This window comes from Musa acuminata, chromosome BXJ3-2, assembly GCF_036884655.1.
Source record: "Musa acuminata AAA Group cultivar baxijiao chromosome BXJ3-2, Cavendish_Baxijiao_AAA, whole genome shotgun sequence".
Classification (NCBI taxonomy): Eukaryota; Viridiplantae; Streptophyta; class Magnoliopsida; order Zingiberales; family Musaceae; genus Musa; species Musa acuminata.
In genome coordinates, this window is record NC_088350.1 from 22,912,501 (window position 1) to 22,931,263 (window position 18,763).

The 18,763-nt window shown below is 33.6% G+C and overlaps 3 protein-coding genes across 3 annotated transcripts in view; 2 read left to right on the forward strand and 1 right to left on the reverse strand.

Annotated features, from left to right (window-relative positions):
• The window catches only part of LOC135631698 (endoglucanase 23-like), a 2,921-nt gene extending 2,021 nt beyond the window's left edge, over nucleotides 1-900 (forward strand). Inside the window, exons 4-5 of the mRNA XM_065139473.1 lie at nucleotides 1-258; nucleotides 337-900. The exon at nucleotides 1-258 is cut by the window's left edge and continues 18 nt beyond it. Coding sequence (XP_064995545.1) covers nucleotides 1-258; nucleotides 337-681 — 603 coding nt within the window. The 3' untranslated portion in view covers nucleotides 682-900. The remainder of the gene's footprint in view (nucleotides 259-336) is intronic.
• A 2,927-nt stretch (nucleotides 901-3,827) lies between these two features.
• On the reverse strand, nucleotides 3,828-5,266 carry LOC103971055 (protein STAY-GREEN homolog, chloroplastic). Its single transcript, XM_009385001.3, has 4 exons — nucleotides 4,967-5,266; nucleotides 4,672-4,845; nucleotides 4,422-4,589; nucleotides 3,828-4,335 (listed from the first exon to the last, which is right to left on the reverse strand). Exons 1-4 carry the CDS (start codon nucleotides 5,093-5,095, stop codon nucleotides 4,024-4,026), a joined length of 783 nt encoding a protein of 260 aa, XP_009383276.2. The 5' UTR covers nucleotides 5,096-5,266; the 3' UTR covers nucleotides 3,828-4,023.
• Nucleotides 5,267-10,901: 5,635 nt separating this feature from the next.
• On the forward strand, nucleotides 10,902-18,030 carry LOC135631161 ((3S,6E)-nerolidol synthase 1-like). The gene is made up of 7 exons (XM_065138618.1): nucleotides 10,902-11,120; nucleotides 15,436-15,700; nucleotides 16,108-16,477; nucleotides 16,840-17,058; nucleotides 17,137-17,275; nucleotides 17,401-17,649; nucleotides 17,741-18,030. Exons 1-7 carry the CDS (start codon nucleotides 10,905-10,907, stop codon nucleotides 18,026-18,028), a joined length of 1,746 nt encoding a protein of 581 aa, XP_064994690.1. The 5' UTR covers nucleotides 10,902-10,904; the 3' UTR covers nucleotides 18,029-18,030.
• Nucleotides 18,031-18,763: the final 733 nt, after the last annotated feature.

Below are 18,763 nucleotides of genomic sequence, written 5' to 3' on the forward strand. Positions count from 1 at the left end.
GCTCTCTCTCTGGAATCCTACAAAGAGTTTGCCGACAGCTTTATGTGTACACTCATTCCAGAGTCTTCATCCTCACACATCCAGTTCACACCTGGTGGGCTCATCTACAGGCCCGGAGGCAGCAATATGCAGCATGTGACCTCCATCTCCTTCCTTCTCCTAACCTATGCCAAGTACCTCTCCAAGTCATCGCAGACCGCGAATTGCGGCAGCATCCAAGTTGACCCAGCATCCCTTCAGCTTCAAGCAAAGAAACAGGTACATTAATTACTGGAAGAAAAAAGAAGAGAAGAAGCTTTCACGAGTTCTAAATTTGATGCATTTTGTTCTTGTCAGGTCGATTATTTGTTAGGCGACAACCCCATGAACATGTCATATATGGTCGGATATGGCGATCGATACCCGCAGAGAATTCACCACCGGGGTTCTTCGTTGCCGTCAGTGTCGAGCCACCCTCAGTTTATTGCATGCAAGGATGGCTCAGACTACTACAAGTCTGCTAACCCTAACCCTAATCCCCTCGTCGGCGCGGTGGTCGGCGGGCCGGGCGAAGATGACGTTTACGAGGATGATCGTGCCGATTTCCGGAAATCCGAACCGACTACCTACATCAATGCTCCATTAGTTGGAGTCCTGGCATACTTTGTGGCAAACCCTAATGCCGGCCTCGTGCTGACTTAGGCATGAATGAAGAATTCGTATGTACATAAATGAAAACAAGAAGAAGAAAGAAAACAAATAGAAGAGAGAGTGTCTCAGAGATCTGATTGAACACCCTAAATATACCACCATATGTTTACCTAACCGAAGAGTGATGATCGTTTTCGGTGCATACAACCCGAAGGTTTTCTTGAGGGAGATGTATTGCAAGTCAAGCTTTATATTATTTTGTTTTGGTTTTGGTTTTTTCCACATGAATTAAGTGTATTACATTTCATAGTTATATAAATCATATTGTGCTCTATGTTCATCTTTTGTTCACCTAAATAATGACTTTAAGTAGTGACAAGCATCATTTAAATTCATGAATTGCTGAATTTTCTGATCTGGGCAAATATATGATGCATTATCCATGACAACTTTTTGCATCAACATAGGATGTGAGTATAGTTGACAAATAATTACAAAAAGAAAATAAATAATTAAAGAAATCTGAAAACATTGAGCCTATGAATTTTGGAGAATGGTATTTAAATAAGTTTTACAATTGTATCCATCAGCTAATTTAATTATCCATAAAAGTATTTTGATAACTACGTTAATCATGCAATATAAAAATATATATTAAAAGATTTATCTTTATATTTATATTGATTAATTATACAAATAATTTATATAGAAGACAATGATACATAAATGTTTATTTTGGAAGACTTTGGAGGCTTTAATATTATAAATATGAGATCTTTTATAAAGAATTCATTTATATTTAAAATTATGATTTCTAATGATATAAGATAATATTAATTAGATGAATAGCAGAAAAGATAATCCTTACCCTATTTGCCTCTAAATACATTTGATATTTAAACACAAATATAAATAAATACAAACTTAAATATGTTTAGCATTTAAAAATTTATATAAGTTTAACTAGATGTTAGGTAGATATAATTTGATTAATCAAATATAAGAGCATAGCACTAATAACACAAATCTTTTAATTAATATGACAATATAGCTCAGTTGGTCAGAGCGTAGCACTGATAATATTGAGGTCGCTAATTCAATCTCAAATTTTATACAATTGTTAATTTCTTCATACATATTATCATATCCTAAATATTCAGATTTCACCAATATCTTATATATAACCAATGCCATCAAAAGACTGAATTGCTTATGAGAATCTGTATATCTAATCCTAAATGATTAGAATTTTTGAATATCTTTAAAAGACATCTAACTAATTACTATATATATATAATAGAATTTTTTAATATCTTTAAAAGACATCTAACTAATCACTATATATATAAAATAGAAGGTAAGGTTCAATGGTAAGGAACAAGGTGTAGCCTATTTTTCCATGACTCTTTCATGCCTATCTCATGTTAACTAATTGTTATTACATGTTTGAGAATACATGTGGAAAAGATGAGAAAAAGAAAATTATGGCTTTACTTGAAAAATGTCAACGACAAAGTCAAGAAAGAAAAATCACATAACTGGCAAGCCATAATACCCTCAATAACAATGTGCTAAAGTAAAATTATTTTTATTTTATTATTTATAAAAATATAAAATTTTCTGATATCGTACAAGCTCGCATTTGAATGTCTATGTATAATCGAGATCACTAACATTTTCTTTAACTCCTACTTATCTCAATATCAACTAAGTAAAGAAGATCTACAGAAACTGGAAGCCTGTCCAACTTTCTCCTACCAAATTTTAATGCTGCACATGACCAATGGGTCTTCACCGTCTGGTAAGTATAATTCTGACACTATCAGCTCTCCTCGTCGAGTCACATAGGTTACGGAAGCAACGTCTAATCACCAGCATCAAGAGTCACCTATTCCTCACAATCACCGATAGAGATCCAATAAGAGGTTACCATGCCTATCCCGACTTGTTGGATCCGTAACATTCTCTCGTCACTAACACAATAGTTGAGAAGGGACCATAACCCCTCGTTAATAACCGATGGTATGACCTAGTTTCATAAGCTTTTCCCTTCGTATGATCGACAAAGGGATCTCATCCTGCATAACCCAAAGAGCAAGAGGATTAGATCAGAGGAGCCATCCTCACAGTCCACCCCAAACAATGTCCTTGGGGCACATACCGATAAGTCATCCTCAATAAATGCTTTCATCATGTGAGGTAAGGAGTGGGGCCTTCACGAGTATCTATCTATGCCACAAGACGCTCAAGTATAAAAGTCGAGTCCCGATCCAAGCACCGATAAGTGGGCAAAAGCTTTTTACTCTTTTACTTATATGATTAATCTTCCTCTTTAGCTCTTTGATTTAAGCATCAAAGGGATTGAACCAGAATGCTCCCAATGCAGACCCGTTGTGCAAGACCCCGACATCACCCGAAGACACGACTAGGAGGTAACCTAGTAGCAAGGATGACGCAGCTCATCAAGCTCATCAACCTGACTTCACCATGAGGGTTGGATCGCACTCGACGAACCATCTCTCCCGGTGGGCTCCCCATACAAATCACCCAGCTCTCCTTGCCAACCCTCTTTGTTAGCACGGAAAAATCATCACAAATGAGCTATACTTTCGATAATGAACCAATCCAACCGACCAATCAGCTCACGATTTTCATGTGTTAACATCGTACGATAGATGAATTGAGTGCTTGTTGGCGTGGAAAATAATGAGGTTCGATAAGTCATCTTCAATTTTGTTTTCATTCCACATTATGAGAGTATAGACACGCAAAGAGCAAACAAATCAACGTTTTGTGTGGACAGAAAACGGTGGGGTGGAGTTATCAACCTCACAAGCCATTCAGAATAGCAAAAAAATATAAGAGATGTGATAATTTTCATACCAAAACATATCAATCTAACTGGTCATTCAAAAGACCAAATTGTCCTAATTTGACAAAGGCTTTCATAATCAACGTTTCTAACATTAAATTTAATTTAATATTTCAACAAGATCAAAAAATCAAATGATTTGGGACAAAAGCTTAAAGCAGGAAATGAATTTTCATTTGTGCTTGATCCGATTTTGGCCACCTAAATCTTATTTTACGTATAAGCTTGAGGTTGAATGATCAATAATTGAACATATAAAAGTCTGTTCTAATGATCCGCCGGCTTTGAAACCTGATGTTTATGCGTGGAACTGCAACAAATCAAATGAAAAGGCTGGTTTAATTGAACACGCCTTCCTTACTATCATCTTTTTACAAACCATTGATACACCTGCCAATTACACCATGCTGTGGAGCTGTAGTTTGTGCAGGCTCACACAAACAATCATCAATTCAAAGAATTAAGGATGGAATCTCCATCTCGTTCACCGGATTTTGTATGATAAGGCCACCGGCGAATTCTTACTGCTGCGGTTGGCCGGCGGATTCCCGGCACACTTCTTGGAAGTCATGCTGCCAGGGGATCAAGCTCCGTGCAGGGAAGCAGCAGTCGCAGTCCGCTTTGCACCGCAGCGGCCGGCATAGCCAGGACGACGAGGGCGCCTCCCCGGCCTTGCGCGGGCCCGTCGAGGCCGCGTCCCTGAGCGGCCCCCAACACTCCACTTGGTTGAACTCGGGGAGGTTGGAGTGGAAGTAGACCCACACCATGGCCTCCTCCAGCTCCGGATAGTTGTTGAACAAGGTCTCATCCCCATGAACGAACGCCTTCAGTACCTTCACCATACCCAACGCAAAAGTTCCCATCAGCAAAACAAAGAGGTGCAAGCGTGAGTAAGACGAGTGCATGCGCGCGTACGTACCACCGGGAGTTCCTTGTTGAAGATGTAGTAACGGAGGTTGGCGATGAGGTCGAGGAGGAAGTGGCCGCCGCTAATGTGGCAGTGGACGTGCAGGGACATCTTTCCTTGGACCTTCTTCCACTCCGCCACCACCTCGTCCCTCTGCAGCCGGTTGTACCAGCCCTGTAGCTGCTCAACGAAACAGGGAGGTTTAGCTGTGTCACAGATTTGGATATCAGACGAGACGAAGACAGATAGCTGAATCGGGTACCTGCGCAAGGTTTATGGTGTGGGAGATGGCGAGAGTGATCTTGGCGGTGATGTCGCTGTGGGTGAGGGTGTACGTCCTGGGGAGTTTCCCTGGGTGGTTCTCCTCATCCACCCCTAAGAACTGTACCTTCAGCTTCGACGCCTCGAATATTGATGGCCCAAATAGCCTCGCAACCTGAGGGCAAGTACCAAACATGTCGGTTGCTGTAATAGATGGATTCTCTTATTTGAAAGCCATGTAGCAGAAGGAATCTCGAAATCTATACTTCAAGACCATTCACTAGTTGAGAGTATACCGGAGCTGTGGACTGCCTTCTTCTCTTTGGTTTGCTGAAGAATAACAAGGGACTCCTTTTCAGATCAACACAAAGGCTGTGCTGCTTCAGTTGAACAGGCAGCAGAAACGTAGCAGCTGCAGAACCCATACTCAACAAGGAGCAAGGTCGTGAAGTGGCAGGGGATGGATCGGTTAGCCTCCTCCAACCTCTGCAGAAGGAAATTAGGAAGACTTCCTTCGAGAGTTTGGAGAGTTTTGGAGAAGATATGGGAACAGAATCGATAGAGTTGCGGCTCTTTCTTGCGTTACTTGGGGGATTCAGTCGAACTCTCTATGCGTCTTATAGGAAATATTTAACTGGAGGACAAGCGATCTCTCGCTGTCGAGCACTTGGCAGCACGAGGCGTGCGGGAACGGCAATTGAATCTTGCCAACACGTCTCTCGTATACCCGATGGACACGTTCGAGGCAATTTCCCATGATCCGGAAAAGATCAACCATCTGTTAACCCAAAAGTGTTCTATGTGATCGCCATGCTATTATCGTCTTATTAAAATAAATTAATTAAAATTTCATATATATATATATATTATTTTTATTTCATATATAAGTAGTATCTCCCACGATTTGCTAAGTATGACCGCAACAGTATGACCGACTTGCTCTACAGCGAGTGCATGGTTTCACGTTCTTCAATAAATTAGAACTGCCGTCCGGTCTAATTCACCTGCTTGACTTGGACCGGTCTTGGTTTTTCATCCTATTCGAGTCGATCTCCACGTTTCCAAATGGATTTTCTCCTCCTCAAAAAACATTTGTATTGAAATTTCATGGGGTCAAAGTGAATGTATCAAAAGTTTCAGGAGAACCACGTTGGTTTATGATCGCCATCTCTGCATCGGTCAATATACATGCCGTATCATCGTCTCCATGATTGGAAATACTACTAAAATAATTAACGGCATATCTACTAATTTGAGTTCTCGGGAACAGTGTCTAAGCATTTAAGTTTCATTTCTACGCGACAAACATATAAATATCTTTCGGTATAAGATCATTTAGCGTACGTTTATCCTGTGAAATGAATGAATTAATAATCATCGAAGGAGACTAATCGGATGTCATATAATCGAATACATATAGCTGATGAAAAAAATAGAAGATAAGAACAATTATTGAATAAGTTTTATTGAAAAAGTGAAGAAACTTTATTAAAGAAATGAAAATACATTGAAGAAGCTTTATTAAAAAAATAAAAATACTTTCAATACACTAATATGTTCCCTCTCTTGTTTATATAGATTAGGAGAAAGATTTTTCTCAATAGAATAGAGGATTTTACTCAACAGAATAGAAAGATTTTCTCGTATAAATAGCATGGGCCACAAATACAGCACAAAGAAGGAGAGAAGAAAAGAAGAAGAAATCTAAGGAAAAGAAAAATGAAATAGGTTTCTTGTGATAAGGAATTATTCGTAAAACGAGGATTGCGTGCACGAACAGGTGGTGCGCGCCCAATTGTATCAATTGGGTCCAACTTGCTCCCTGCAAATTTCCCAGACAAGTCCACCAGCGGTTGGTGTCGCGTGCAAACCTCCACCACCAATTTCTCTACTCTATCAGGAGGCGGCTCTCCGTGGAGCCCACCGACGATGACGTACGCGTGACCGACCATCGTGGATTCCACCGGTCAACGTTGTGAACCGAGTCGCTTGCGTGAGAAAAGGCCGACCCGAGCTCTATTTTTCGCTTATAAAATAATAAATAATCGATTAATCACCTGCAAAAAAAATACCATACCACAAGTCATAAATATCTCTCTCTTACATAGTCGATTACTATTCAGTGACATAATGACGTCGACACTCCAACAAACATTTAGTTCCGACTTGCTTTCGGTTCAACGTCTTTAAACTTATTTCAACACGTGATGCATTCTCAAAACACCTATTTCTCTCCCATGAACATAGAACAAAAGATAGTTTCTTCTAATGCTATTACATCTAAATAATAGATGGAATGTATGTGTCTTATTCAGTTTTATATGGGCAAATACTTTATTTTGAAACATTATAAGGATTAATATGTCCAACTCTTTTACGTAAGATTATATTTACAGGGAATTAAATGAATTTCTGTTCTTTTATTTGTTTCTTTTCTCTATCTATCTAATAATGGAGTTCTTCTCTCATATTGAGAAGTCTTGGTAGAATATAAGTATATGATGAACATGATGATTAGTTACACCAAAATTGAAAGTTTCATTAAGTAGATCATCAAGGTTAGCATGAAACCAATGACTCTAAGAAATATAATACTAACATAAGGGGAACAGTAGGAATACATTTGTTTACCTTTCCTACAACTCGATATCATTAAGCCAACAAAATACTGTAGGTGTTGTACCTCTTCTACCTCATTACATGACTTCTTCGACCTCGTATCCACGGTTGCCTTCTTCTTCCAGCACGTGACTTCTCATCCATTAAGACTAGAATAATGTAAGTATATGCCGCTTATGAGATATGTATAAAACCTTATTCAAATCAGATTCTTGAGACGAGTAGAGGAGGGTTTTTCGAAAATTCATATGATATGATACGAGGAGATGGAATTAGAGGATAGTACAAGACTATTAAGGAATAGAAAATTTGAGTTACATATATTAGTTTTGCCTATAATATAATGAGTTTAATCTTTTAAATGAAATTAGTATGGTATCAATTTTAATTATTGACATGGTAGCAGAACCAAGTAGACAAAATTGATCTGAATGAATTAATTTTCTTCCAAAAAAGATTAAGCTAAGATGAGCTTAATAATTATAGTTAAACTATAGTTTGATTGAATGAGAATAAACTACAACTACAACTATTTTATGGTATTAGAAAATATAGGATGAAAAACATGGGGTTAGAAAATATTATCACATCACTAAAAAATGAAGGAGTCGGATTATATATTCTAATTTTACCCATAACTTAATAAATTTAAGTTTTTTTTATGTTGAATTGATATTAAATTTAATATATATTAATTTTACCCATCATGGTTTAATATATGATGGTTTAACCCATCATATATTTATAAATAATATGATTAATTATGCTTTTAGAATTGGTATCTTGAATCTGATTGAAAGTATTAAGAATATTAATATAATCAATATAAAAATATTGAGATGAATATGTAAAATTATTAGATCGATAAAATAAAAAAATATTTTAAATGATAAAAGTATATTTAAAAGAAGCCTATAAATGATCCTTGGTTGATGCCAGTAGAAACATAAGTTAGGATGTAAGTTGAGTGAATTGGGTTAAATTAGGTATAAATTTTATTATTATTATTATTATTATTATTATTAAATAAATAATTAATAATACACTCAATTGATATCTATAATGAGTCTACCAAACGATCAGTTTGGAACGTGTAAACGATTTTTCTCCCAACCTATTTTTCTATAGAAACTTACTATTCTTATTCATGATGATGTGATGTGCATCTAATATATATATATATATATATATATATATATATATATATAGAGGCTCCACAAAGAGGTTTGTCCCTTTGGGTACATCCAATGGATACCTATGGTCTGCACACATGTCTAAATCTCAATAACTTTGATGTCAATTGATCATCGGATTAGTCTAAAAAAAAAATTATTTTTTAGATTAAACTACGACGTTATTTATTACACAGAAACTTTGGCCAATCAACTCATAAGTAGCCGTACGAGCCATACATAAGCCCGACTCCGAAATTAGTTCCAAGATTAACTTGAGACCAGATTTCATCGGATCGATTTAGGTTACGTTATAGTCTCTAATGCGGTAAATTAATCGTATGCATTATGTAGCAGCGGTAGCAACTTGCTCTTCCACTCGACGTTAATCTCATGCAGGTTAGGTATAGTTGTTGCCATGGCATTAATAATGGAGAAGGACATTAGCGAACTGACAAAAACATCAAGTACGATACACTTGGGCATGTCAACGTAACGACGGCAAGTGACTTGGACGTGCCGGATTACCAACCGGCCCACCTTATATAGTCACATCGATTCCACTGTATAAGACTCCTACCAAATCGATTAAAAATGTTTCGACATTTTTAATCGATTTATCATTTATCATTTCTCATGCTAATAAGAGTTAATTATATATTATTCCTTATAATTAGTTATCTTTAATATTTTAATTTTATATTTTAAAAAATATATTAAGATTTCTATATTTATGAAAGTAAAATATTTAGTTTTATTTTATCAGACTTTACTAATGAAAATACTATAACATTATCGGTGATCATATGTTGATTTGTATAGTATTTTCATCGATGGTGTATGAGAAATGTGATTAAATATTTTACTTCATTAAATATAAATATTTTGATATAATTTTTAAAATATATAAAAAAAATAAAAATATTAAAAAATTAATTATATAAAAAATATATAATTAGTCTCACTAATAATGACACACAGATGATGCCACTTTAGAATAATCCTATGAAAGTGTAGCTAAGTTATGGGGTTATATATATTTTGACATTTTTAATCGATCATTTATCATTTCTCATGCTAATAAGAGTTAATTATATATTATTCTTTATAATGAGTTATTTTTAATATTTTAATTTTTAATTTAAAAAATATATTAAGATTTTTATATTTATAAAAAATAAAATATTTAGCTTTAATTTTTCTTGAGACTTTACTAATGAAAATACTATAATGATTTTTACTAGTGAGCATATGTTGATTCGTGTAGTATTTTCATTAACAGAATCGATGAGAAATGAGATTAAATATTTTACTTTCTTAAATATAAAGATTTCGATATAATTTTTAAAAATATTAAAAATAATTAATTATATAAAAATATATAATTAGCCTTACTAATAATGACAAACCAACGATTCTCTTGTTTCTCATGTTTTTCCCAAAAAATGAAAAACATGGACACGTGCTTGCCGACTTGATAAGAGATGCCATATTCCACTTGCGTTTTTGTATGGGACCCAAAACATTAGGACATGTATTTTCCAACCTGATAAGACATGTCATTTTCCACTTATGTTTTGTATCGTATAAATTTACGGGACAGTGACGTGCAGTGTGTATCATGCGATCCGTGACTAGGCAGTGCATTGAAAATTATAAATATATATAAAAACAAAAATTTGATGATTGTTGTAATTATATTATAAATATATAATAAGAGGAAGAAAACTATTAAGAATCAAGATATATTTATAAAAAATAAATCCTTATTTTTTAAGACTATTCTTGTGCTTCAACTTTCTGAGGGACACTCCTTTTAATTGACCTACATGACTATTGAGGGTCACGCATTTGATTTTAGAGGAGAGAGAATCATATTAAAAAACTAAAAATATTAAAAAGTTAATGTAAGATTAAATAATTTTTTTTATCTATATCTATAAAAATTATTTTTTTAAAAAAAATAATATAAGGAATCGTTCTTCCTACAAACTTCAAACCTTTTGTATATTCCCTCGTATAAATTGAAAAAACTTATTTCTCAATCTTCTCTAAATACATTAAAGAATATCTCTTTCTTTATCACAGTAAATCCTAATATTAAGAATCAAGATGTATTTATAAAAATAAAAATAAATCTTAATTTTTTAAGACTATTTTTGTTACTTGAATATCTAATCGGATCATAATCCATCAAAAAAATTAAATTTAATTAAAATTTCTCTAAATAAATTGAATATAATTAGAACATACTAAACTAACAATATTGCGCATTGGAATCATGACTATTGGATCTTTAGTTTCATTTCCTTTGTTTTTCTCTTTTTTGTGGATATAAAGTTGACACGATGGCCCGACAGGATTAGGACGAGAATCTGCAACTCCACTATAAATGCACTGCAAGAGTGCACACAATGGGGTCATCGACCTTCTCATCTCCACAATGCTTGGTCACACCATCTCCCTTCTCCGACACAAGTGGTGCTGCTCTCTGGAGACCAACCATGGCAGCATTGCTCCCATAAGCTTCACCTCTAAGCTCCAGTACCCAAAGCAGCAGCAGCTGTTGGTGCCCAACAATGGTGGAGTGATGAACACCACAAGTTTCAGCTCTACGATACAATATCCAAAGCAGCTGTTGGTGCCCAATGATCATGAAGTGAGTACCGTATATAAGCTTGGTCACAACTACATATCCTTGCTGACAAGATTGATATATACTTACGCATCTAACTTTGCTTTCTTATTTCGCCTCCACGAGTTCGTCTGGTCGCTGCATATTTTGTTTGCATTAGTAGGAACGAAAACACACATCTTAACTCTTGCTCGTCCGACATATTTATCTAGATATTAATAATATATTGAATATATATATATATATATATATATATATATATATATATATATATATATAAAACTGATAAATATGAAAATTTCTAAATTTGAAGGCATATATATATATATATATATATATATATATATATATATATATATATATATATATATATATATATATATAAACTTGCATGTGACATCAATCTCCACTAGTTAATTTAATTTATATAATTGTTGAAATTCTTGCTTACATTGGTATCCTTTGAAAGTATTTAGCGTCATTTAAGTTAAGTGTTTTATGTTTTATGTTTTATATACTTGTTTATTTAACAGAAATAAACTATATATATATATATATGTATATATATATATGTATGTATATATGTATGTATATATATATGTATATATATATATATATATATATATATATATATATATGTATATATATATATATATATATATATATATATATATATATATATTATTGATTAAATCACTGGTGACCCTCGTCACATGTATGAGAAAGTATTTAACAAGTCCTTTTACTCTTTTCTTAGAAAATGATATTAACTAAGTGGCAAAACTTGTCACTCAGACAAATGATATTGGTGCAAACGAGGTCATGAGGATACTATCTAATATACTTGTTTGTTTATCATTAATATGTTGAGTTGATTCTTCCAAATTTTAGTTTAAAAAATATTTGATTTATAATACAATGTGACTCTCATCGCATTTTGTACCCGAAATATGTCATATCTAAGTTTATTCTTAAATTGGAAGAGTATGTTTGAGTTGATGAAATGCACCAAGCAAATCATGTCAACATCACTTGGCCCTCATCACATGTATGAGAAATTATTTGACATGTCCTTTTATTTTTTCTTGAAAAATGATTTTCACTAAGTGGCAAAACTTATCACTCAGACAAATGATATTGGTGCAAACGAGGTCACGAGGATACTATCTAATATACTATCTTCTTCTTCGTTTATCATCAATTCGTTGAGTTGATTCTTTCATATTTTAGCTTAAGAAATATTTAATTCATAATGTAATATGACTCTCATCGCATTTTGTACCCGAAATATGTCATATCTATGTTTATTCTTAAATTGAAAGAGTATGTTTGAGTTGGTGAAATGCACTAAGCAAATCACGTCAACATCACTTGGCCCTCATCACATGTATGAGAAATTATTTGGCAGGTCCTTTTTTTCTTTCTTGAAAAATAATTTTTGCTAAGTGGTAAAACTTGCCAATTGATAAATGATATTAGTGCGAACGAGATCACGAGGATACTATCTAATAAACTTGTTCGTTTATCATTAATATGTTGAGTTGATTCTTCCAAATTTTAGTTTAAGAAATATTTGATTCATAATACAATGTGACTCTCATCGCATTTTGTACTCGAAATATATCATATCTATGTTTATTCTTAAATTGGAAGAGTATGTTTGAGTTGATGAAATGCACCAAGCAAATCATGTGAACATCACTTGGCCCTCATCACATGTATGAGAAATTATTTGACATATCATTTTATTCTTTCTTGGAAACTGATTTTCACTAAGTGGCAAAACTTATCACTCAAACAAACGATATTGGTGCAAACGAGGTCACGAGGATACTATCTAATATACTATCTTCTTCTTCGTTTATCATCAATGGGTTGAGTTGATTCTTTCATATTTTAGCTTAAGAAATATTTGATTCATAATGCAATATGACTCTCATCGCATTTTGTACCCGAAATATGTCATATCTATGTTTATTCTTAAATTGAAAGAGTTGGTGAAATGCACCAAGCAAATCACGTCAACATCACTTGGCCCTCATCACATGTATGAGAAATTATTTGGCAGGTCCTTTTATTCTTTCTTGAAAAATAATTATTGCTAAGTGGTAAAACTTGCCAATTGATAAATGATATTGGTGCGAACGAGATCACAAGAATACTATCTAATATACTTGTTCGTTTATCATTAATATGTTGAGTTGATTCTTCCAAATTTTAGTTTAAGAAATATTTGATTCATAATACAATATGACTCTCATCGCATTTTATTCCCGAAATATGTCATATCTATGTTTATTCTTAAATTGGAAGAGTTTGTTTTAGTTGATGAAATGCACCAAGCAAATCATGTCAACATCACTTGGCCCTCGTCACATGTATGAGAAATTATTTGACATGTCCTTTTATTCTTTTTTGGAAAATGATTTTCACTAAGTGGTAAAACTTATCAAACAAATGATATTGGTGCAAATGAGGTCACGAGGATACTATCTAATATACTATCTTCTTCTTCGTTTATCATTAATATGTTGAGTTGATTCTTCCAAAGTTTAGTTTAAGAATTATTTGATTCATAATGCAATATGACTCTCATCGCATTTTGTACCCGAAATATGTCATATCTATGTTTATTCTTAAATTGAAAGAGTATATTTGAGTTGGTGAAATGCACCAAGCAAATCACGTCAACATCACTTAGGCCCTCATCACATGTATGAGAAATTATTTGGCAAGTCCTTTTATTCTTTCTTGAAAAATAATTTTTGCTAAGTGGTAAAACTTGCCAATTGATAAATGATATTGGTGCCAACGAGATCACAAGAATACTATCTAATATACTTGTTCGTTTATCATTAATATGTTGAGTTGATTCTTCCAAAGTTTAGTTTAAGAAATATTTGATTCATAATACAATGTGACTCTCATCGCATTTTGTACCCGAAATATGTCATATCTATGTTTATTCTTAAATTGAAAGAGTATATTTGAGTTGGTGAAATGCACCAAGCAAATCACGTCAACATCACTTGGCCCTCATCACGTGTATGAGAAATTATTTGGCAGGTCCTTTTATTCTTTCTTGAAAAATAATTTTTGCTAAGTGGTAAAACTTGCCAATTGATAAATGATATTGGTGCGAACGAGATCACAAGAATACTATCTAATATACTTGTTCGTTTATCATTAATATGTTGAGTTGATTCTTCCAAATTTTAGTTTAAGAAATATTTGATTTATAATACAATGTGACTCTCATCACATTTTGTACCCGAAATATATCATATCTATGTTTATTCTTAAATTGGAAGAGTATGTTTGAGTTGATGAAATGCACGAAGCAAATCATGTCAACATCAATTGGCCCTCATCACATGTACGAGAAAGTATTTGACATGTCCTTTTATTCTTTCCTGAAAAATGATATTGACTAAGTGGCAAAACTTGTCACTCAAACAAATGATATTAGTGCAAACAAGGTCACGAGGATACTATCTAATATACCACCTTCTTCGTTTATCATCAATGCGTTGAGTTGATTCTTTAATATTTTAGCTTAAGAAATATTTGATTCATAATGCAATGTGACTCTCATCACATTTTGTACCCGAAATATGTCATATCTATGTTTATTCTTAAATTGGAAGAGTATGTTCGAGTTGGTGAAATGCACCAAGCAAATCATGTTAACATCAATTGGCCCTCATCACATGTATGAGAAATTATTTGACAGGTCCTTTTATTCTTTCTTGAAAAATGATTTTTACTAGGTGGTAAAATTTGCCACTCGGTAAATGATACTGGTGCAAACAAGGTCAAGAGGATACTATCTAATATGCTATCTTTTTTTTTTTTCATTTATCATCAATGTGCTGAGTTGATTCTTCTAAAAATTAGCTTACGAAATATTTGATTCCTAATGTAATGTGACTCTCGTTACATTTTGTACCTAAGATATGTCATATCTATTATTGTTCTTGAGTCAGAAGAGTATGTTCGATTTGGTGAAATGCACCAAGTAAATTACTTATGAATCATTTACTTTGCAATGAAATATTTTCTTATTGTGCTCAAAATAGTCTTAATATTTCAGCTTCAATCACTCATACGATATATTATATATTTCAATCACTCATACGACATATCGATTCACAAAGGAGATAGCTAAATATTATGTATTTCACATTTCATATTTACATCATCATCTTAATACTAGTGTGTACCTTAATGCAAGGATTGGAATTACTTTATCATTGTAAATTGTATTTAAATTGCTATAATTGAAAAAATATATATACTTGTTACATTTCTCAACTTCGAAATTTATTTTATGTTACAGGAACTTTTATATCTTCAACACAAGAAGAACATAATGGAAGCTAGAAGCTTATTTTATGAGTCGAAAACCCAATTAGATGTGATGTTAGCAATCGATTTGTTACAAAAACTAGACATTGACTATCATTTTACTGATGAGATCGATGCGGCTATTGAATCCTTATACAACAAGCGATCTAATATACTCGGTGGAGAAACAAATAATTTTGTCAACGTTGCTCTTTTATTTCGACTACTAAGACAAGCTCGATATCCTATATCCTCCGGTAAGTTCTTCTAATCTTATTTGTCATTTTATCATGATTTATTAATGATAAATAACTCTTACCTATTTGAAGATTCAAATTAGTTCATAGTAACTCACAAGCCGTTCTGAAGAGGCAAAGAAACGTAACTCTCACCAAGAAATCTAATGCAAAATTGATATTAGTAGTCACCACCACAAATTCATAATAGTAGTAATATTTGAGTTCCTCCATTCGCTTGCTGATAGAAGCCATAAATCCAACTCAATATGTACATTTCACAATAGTAGTAATATCGATAGCTATCGATCCAATTTTCTATTGTTGAATTGAAAAGCATATGGCTACATGCATTTTTATTTGTGTTTCTTAAGATAAATCATTTCAATTTAGTAAATTTAATTGTACGGAAACCTTTGTCTTTTTAGATGTCTTCCACAGGTTCTTGGATGACGATGGAGAATTCATGACATCTCTTACCGAAAAGATTGATGGAATGATAAGTTTATTCGAAGCATCAAATTTGAATACTGGCGAAAACATACTTCATAAAGCCAACATATTTGCTACCGATTACCTTAAGTCCTCAATGGCATACATGGAACCCGATTCTGTCAAATGCATTCAACAGACATTAGATCATCCATACCATATGAGTTTGCAGAGATATAAAGCAAGACAATATCTTAACCATCAGCGCGGAGAAGAAGGAAGGAAAGGGGTTATCCAAGAGCTCGCGAGGACCGATTTCGTTTTGATTCGGTCATTGCATCAAAAGGAATTGAACGAGATTACATGGTACATTTTCTTTTTTATGCAAGAAAGAAATACTCATTCGACACCAAAAAAAGTTTTACTTTGGAAGTCTCTAATTCTTATTAGTTTTTGATGTCGATTAGTTTCCATGAGAGATCAAAATCGAAAACAAGTACATGATCGACATAAAATAATTGTCGAACTAAAAAAGAAACATTTTCTAAAGTTTGAACTAAATAGTCCCTACAAATTCTACAAAAAGTGATAAGAGAAAATTGAAGAAAATAAGATTATTTTTGTCATTATGAAGACCCGATTAAGTGTCAATTTTCCAACTTGTTTAATTTTCTTTGTGAAATGTATGTGTTTATGTAGTTCATTGACATGCTTTGGTGGTGTTATAGCTGGTGGAAGAACTTGGGATTAGCACAAGAACTAAGATTTGCCCGAGATCAATCGTTGAAATGGTACACATGGTCGATGACAATTCTTCCGAATCCCAAATTCTCAAAGTATCGAATAGCATTGACGAAAGTAATTTCGTTTATTTATCTTCTCGACGACATATATGATGTACATGGATCACTGGATGAACTCCACCTCTTCACAAAGGCCATCGATGAGTAAGAATGAATCATCACTTCTTATGCCACAAAATTACTTGAGGACTATATGTTTATACCAAACTTAATGGATTGCAGATGGGAGATTTCTGCCATTGATTCACTTCCTTTCTACATGAGAATATGCTACATGGCACTGTACAACACCACCGATGAGATCACACAAATGGTGTTCAAGGAGCATGGATGGAATCCAATCAACTCTTTGACAAAATCGGTACATTACACATTTCTTTTGTACATCAAATTACTTTGCCTCAAAATAAATATGCGTCTCTCTCTCTCTCTCTCTCTCTCTCTCTCTCTCTAAAAGGATAACATACAGCTTCTTTGAATTTGCAGTGGATAGCGTTATGCAATGCATTTATGGTGGAAGCGAAATGGTTTGCACATAGCCGTGTTCCGATGGCTGATGACTACATGAGAAACGGCACGATTAGCTGCGGTGTGCCGGTGGTTTTGATACACATATTCTTTCTTTTAGGACAAGGTTTAACACATGACAACGTGAATCTTATAGAGAGTTATCCGAAGCTAATATCTTCTCCTGCGAAAATTCTTCGACTTTGGGATGATCTAGGAAGTGCCAAGGTATAAAACTATAAATAAATGATTTCCAATTTCCACTAAACTTAGTGTAATTAACCTTGCACTAATATAGGATTTAATTATCATGTTACAGGATGAGAACCAAGATGGATTCGATGGGTCGTACTTGGAATGCTTCATGAAGGAGAACCCTTATTTCTCGGGGCAAGGTGCTCGAGATCATGTGATGCTAATGATATCTAAAGCATGGGAGGAGCTCAATAAGGAGTGCTTCTTCTCTTCAAGCTCCTTATCTCAAGATTTCGTCATGGCATGCCTAAACATGGCACGGATGGTGAAAGTGATGTATAGTTACGATGACGAGCAGAAGCTCCCTTTGCTTGAGGAGTACATAAATCTGTTGCTTGTTGGAAAGGTTTAGGATGTTAATTATGGAATGTAAATCTTATTTTGAAGTTCTAAACCAAAGCTTGAGAGTGTCGAGTATTTTTATCATCATTTGATGGTATCAACAGTCGATGACATGCTGACTGAAATATCTAATTTCTTCTACTTTTGGAAAGAAAAAAAAAAAGGGATCATATTGTTGTTGGTCATCCATGTAATATCCCATTTACTCCGACAACAAAAGTAAAAAGATGAATTGAATGAGTTATAAGGACAAGATGCACGTTAAATTGGTGCTGTGCATTTTGAGATAATTGGTGTTATGGATCAGATAGCTCATTGAACCGGATCATGATATGATAAATTATTGAACCTTTTTGGTCCTTGGAGATGATATAATTGTTAATATTATTTTTTGAAAGAGGTTCGACATGTTATAAGTATTTTTCTTTTCTAAAGGTTCAATATATATATTTTTAATTTCTATCTTGGTTTTTTTTTTTTTCTATTTGGTTTAATCTTAAACCAACAGTACCTTATGATCTCTTTCTTTCTTCACAATAATACCCTGCAGTCACAAAAAATTAGTATACCATGATTACAAAGATGACTTGAGTCAATGAGTTACTCTATCCTATTGGATAGTTCATTTTCTTAGGTTTGACGGAGAAAGTTGACTAAACCCATCCGTGCTTCCTTTTCAAACTTTTCCACCATAAATATGGGAACCTAATTTTCTAAGTGATTTGGACGACAATTATATTGCATT

Bases quoted from the DNA above. Each gene is read 5' to 3' on its own strand.
- LOC103971055 (XM_009385001.3), bottom strand. From the start codon at position 5,095: ATGGGTTCTGCAGCTGCTACGTTTCTGCTGCCTGTTCAACTGAAGCAG. The intron at 4,590-4,671 runs GTACCCGATTCA...TTCGTTGAGCAG, and splicing joins ACACCATAAACCTTGCGCAG to CTACAGGGCTGGTACAACCG. The intron at 4,336-4,421 runs GTACGTACGCGC...GGTATGGTGAAG, and splicing joins TCAACAAGGAACTCCCGGTG to GTACTGAAGGCGTTCGTTCA.
- LOC135631161 (XM_065138618.1), top strand. From the start codon at position 10,905: ATGCTTGGTCACACCATCTCCCTTCTCCGACACAAGTGGTGCTGCTCT. The intron at 15,701-16,107 runs GTAAGTTCTTCT...TTGTCTTTTTAG, and splicing joins TCGATATCCTATATCCTCCG to ATGTCTTCCACAGGTTCTTG. The intron at 17,650-17,740 runs GTATAAAACTAT...ATCATGTTACAG, and splicing joins ATGATCTAGGAAGTGCCAAG to GATGAGAACCAAGATGGATT.